Source organism: Solanum dulcamara, chromosome 8, assembly GCF_947179165.1.
Source record: "Solanum dulcamara chromosome 8, daSolDulc1.2, whole genome shotgun sequence".
Classification (NCBI taxonomy): domain Eukaryota; kingdom Viridiplantae; phylum Streptophyta; class Magnoliopsida; order Solanales; family Solanaceae; genus Solanum; species Solanum dulcamara.
The window spans coordinates 36,598,093-36,600,831 of NC_077244.1; the positions used below are offsets into that span (position 1 = coordinate 36,598,093).

Consider the following 2,739-nt stretch of genomic DNA (forward strand, 5'->3'; position numbering starts at 1 on the left):
TGCACAAATATTTTCAAAGATTATCAAATGCACAGCGCAAATGCTTTTAGATATTTTAAAAAAATGCATTCCACATGGCTTTCAATTACTTTTGAATTCCTTGCACAAATACTTTAAATACAATTGCACGAAACGCTTGCAAAAATGCAATATTTGCAAAGACATCATTTGCATAAATCATTGATGTTGTAAATTTGCAACCTTAAAAAGTCACATTTCTTCATGAATCATTTGGTTTAAGGACTCATTTCATTAATCATCGCCGAAAGACACCATTATCATAAATCATCGGCCTTAAAACTCTATTTTCATATGCTTTGATTTTTATTGAATCATTACGGCTTGCAAGGCCGCATTTTCATATACTTACCCTAGGGGTGTCATTCTCATAAGCTTATTGCATATTACTTTATATTTAATATTTACTAATTGTCTTATCAAGTTTAAGTTTTGCAGAAACCGTAGCATAACGTGAAACTATTTCTAAGTAGTAAACGGGGGATATTTGTTGAAAAGTTAAAATCACCAACAACATGAATTTACTCTCTAACTCTATTCAACCTACGTTTCATAATTCAGGTTTTGAAATCCAATCTCGCCATAGCTCGTTATTGGGATAATTTCTTTTTGATTAGGCTTTACTTCATTTCTTTCCATTATTCTCACCTTTTGTTGAATCCGAATTTCAACTTCATTTTTTTTCCATCTTAAGGATCCATTTTACTTCACTTCATTTTTCTCAATAACTCTTCACTTGTTCAATTTTAGTCTTTTTCTTGGCAGTCTTTATTATCATTCACTAATATCGACATGATTTTATAAATGAGGGCATTTACAAATTTATTCCATCTTATTCTGGCATAACTTTAGAGCTGCATTTAACTGGATTCTCGAGCAACTCGATACATGTTGACAACTCAGAAATAAAATTTCAATCATAATCTTTCACAGTTTTCCCCTTCCCTGTATTTTTATAAAATTCATTTCAATGTTGATAGTCTGGACAAAATTGGTTATTACATCAACTTTTTTGTCCAAAAACTCTTTCATCGTTTTCAGTCAAAGAGTGACAGCCGTTGATATCCAATTTTGACCAACCCATGAGATTGCTATCTTAATAAAGAGAGACCCACATCTCACACTCTCTACACCTTCAACACCACCAAACAACTCCATTCTTGCCGCCGTAACCAGCAGTCGACGGCGACGGAAACAACTACCAGCCGCTGCCCAATAACATCGCAAACAGCGGGGAAGGCAACAACTCATCGTCTTCCTCTCCACCTTCATGTAGATGCTGTCCAAAGAAGAAAAATAGCACCATAAGTTTGTATCCTGGGGCATGGATGTCATCGGTCCTATTGATCCAGCCGCATCAAATGGACACAGGTTCATTTTGGTAGCTATCGATTACTTCACGAAATGGGTAGAAGCCTCTTCACATAAGTCTGGGACAAAGAAGGTGGTGACAGATTTTATTCGCTGTAACATAGTTTGTAGATTTGGCATCCCTCATTCGATTATAATAGATAATGAAGCTAATCTCAATAGCGGTTTGATGCATGAGATATATGAGAAGTTCAAAATTATTCACCGCAATTCCACTCCTTATCCACCTCAGATGAATGGAGCATTTGAGGCTGCCAACAAGAATATCAAAAGAATATTGCGGAAGATGATTGATAATTATAAGCATTGGAATGAGAATTTGTCATTTGCCCTCCTCGGCTATCGCACAATTATTAGGACTTCGACTGGGGCAACACCTTATCTTTTGGTTTATAGGACAGAAGCAGTATTGCCAATGGAAGTGGAGATACCATCCTTGAAGATAATCTAAGATGCTGAATTGAGTGATGCCAAATGGATACAAAGCCGATATGAACAGTTGATGCTCATTGATGAAAAGAGAATGAATGCAGTTTGTCATGGACAACTCTATCAACACAGGATGGCTAAAGCTTTCAATAAAAAGATAAGACTGAGACAGTTCAAATCGGGACAATTGGTTTTAAAAAGGATATTCCCACACCAAGATGAAGCTAAAGGGAAGTTTGCGCCTAATTGGCAAGGACCTTATGTGGTTCACATAGTATTAACTGGAGGAGCATTGATTCTAGCAGAAATGGACGGAAAGATATGGCCAAAAGCCATCAATTCAGATGCGGTTAAGAAATACTATGTCTAAGAGCTTGTATATTAGTTGTGTAATATTTAGTATGTATTGAAGAACTACGTTCCGACCTGATTCCCTTGGCGGGATACGTAGGAAACCCATATCGGGTCAGGTCACTTAGTAGAAATCATCAATAAGATCTCATTGTTATGTATTATGAACTACGCTTAACCTGATTCCCTTGGAGGGATACGTAGGCGGCCTCTATCGGCTTCGGTCACTTTATGAGAAATTTTCATTCCCCCTTTTTTCCTTATTTTATGTGTAATAATTACGTATGGTCTGATTCATGTTGGATACATAGGCAACCAGTAAAGGGCTTGGCCCCTTTGTTTCAAATTCTCAAGAAATGTATGTACGAATTACGCTTGATGGGACATTAGACAGTCTATGTATGGCTTGGTCTTTCCGTTATCATGATGGAATGTTAGTATCTCTCTTCACCCAAACTGGGACAATTTTGCGGGTAGCATTACAAGAAGACATCAGGAGAACTGAAGAGTATGTTGTAAATCGAATATTCAAGAAGAAGAAAGACTCTAGAAAATAACGTTTGCTTCGTT

The 2,739-nt window shown here is 36.7% G+C and overlaps 1 protein-coding gene across 1 annotated transcript; it reads left to right on the forward strand.

The window, feature by feature from the left end:
* The first annotated feature begins 1,342 nt into the window (after nucleotides 1-1,342).
* On the forward strand, nucleotides 1,343-2,188 carry LOC129899885 (uncharacterized). Its single transcript, XM_055974885.1, has 2 exons — nucleotides 1,343-1,795; nucleotides 1,889-2,188. Exons 1-2 carry the CDS (start codon nucleotides 1,343-1,345, stop codon nucleotides 2,186-2,188), a joined length of 753 nt encoding a protein of 250 aa, XP_055830860.1.
* Nucleotides 2,189-2,739: the final 551 nt, after the last annotated feature.

Bases quoted from the DNA above. Each gene is read 5' to 3' on its own strand.
- LOC129899885 (XM_055974885.1), top strand. From the start codon at position 1,343: ATGGATGTCATCGGTCCTATTGATCCAGCCGCATCAAATGGACACAGG. The intron at 1,796-1,888 runs GTATTGCCAATG...CGATATGAACAG, and splicing joins TGGTTTATAGGACAGAAGCA to TTGATGCTCATTGATGAAAA.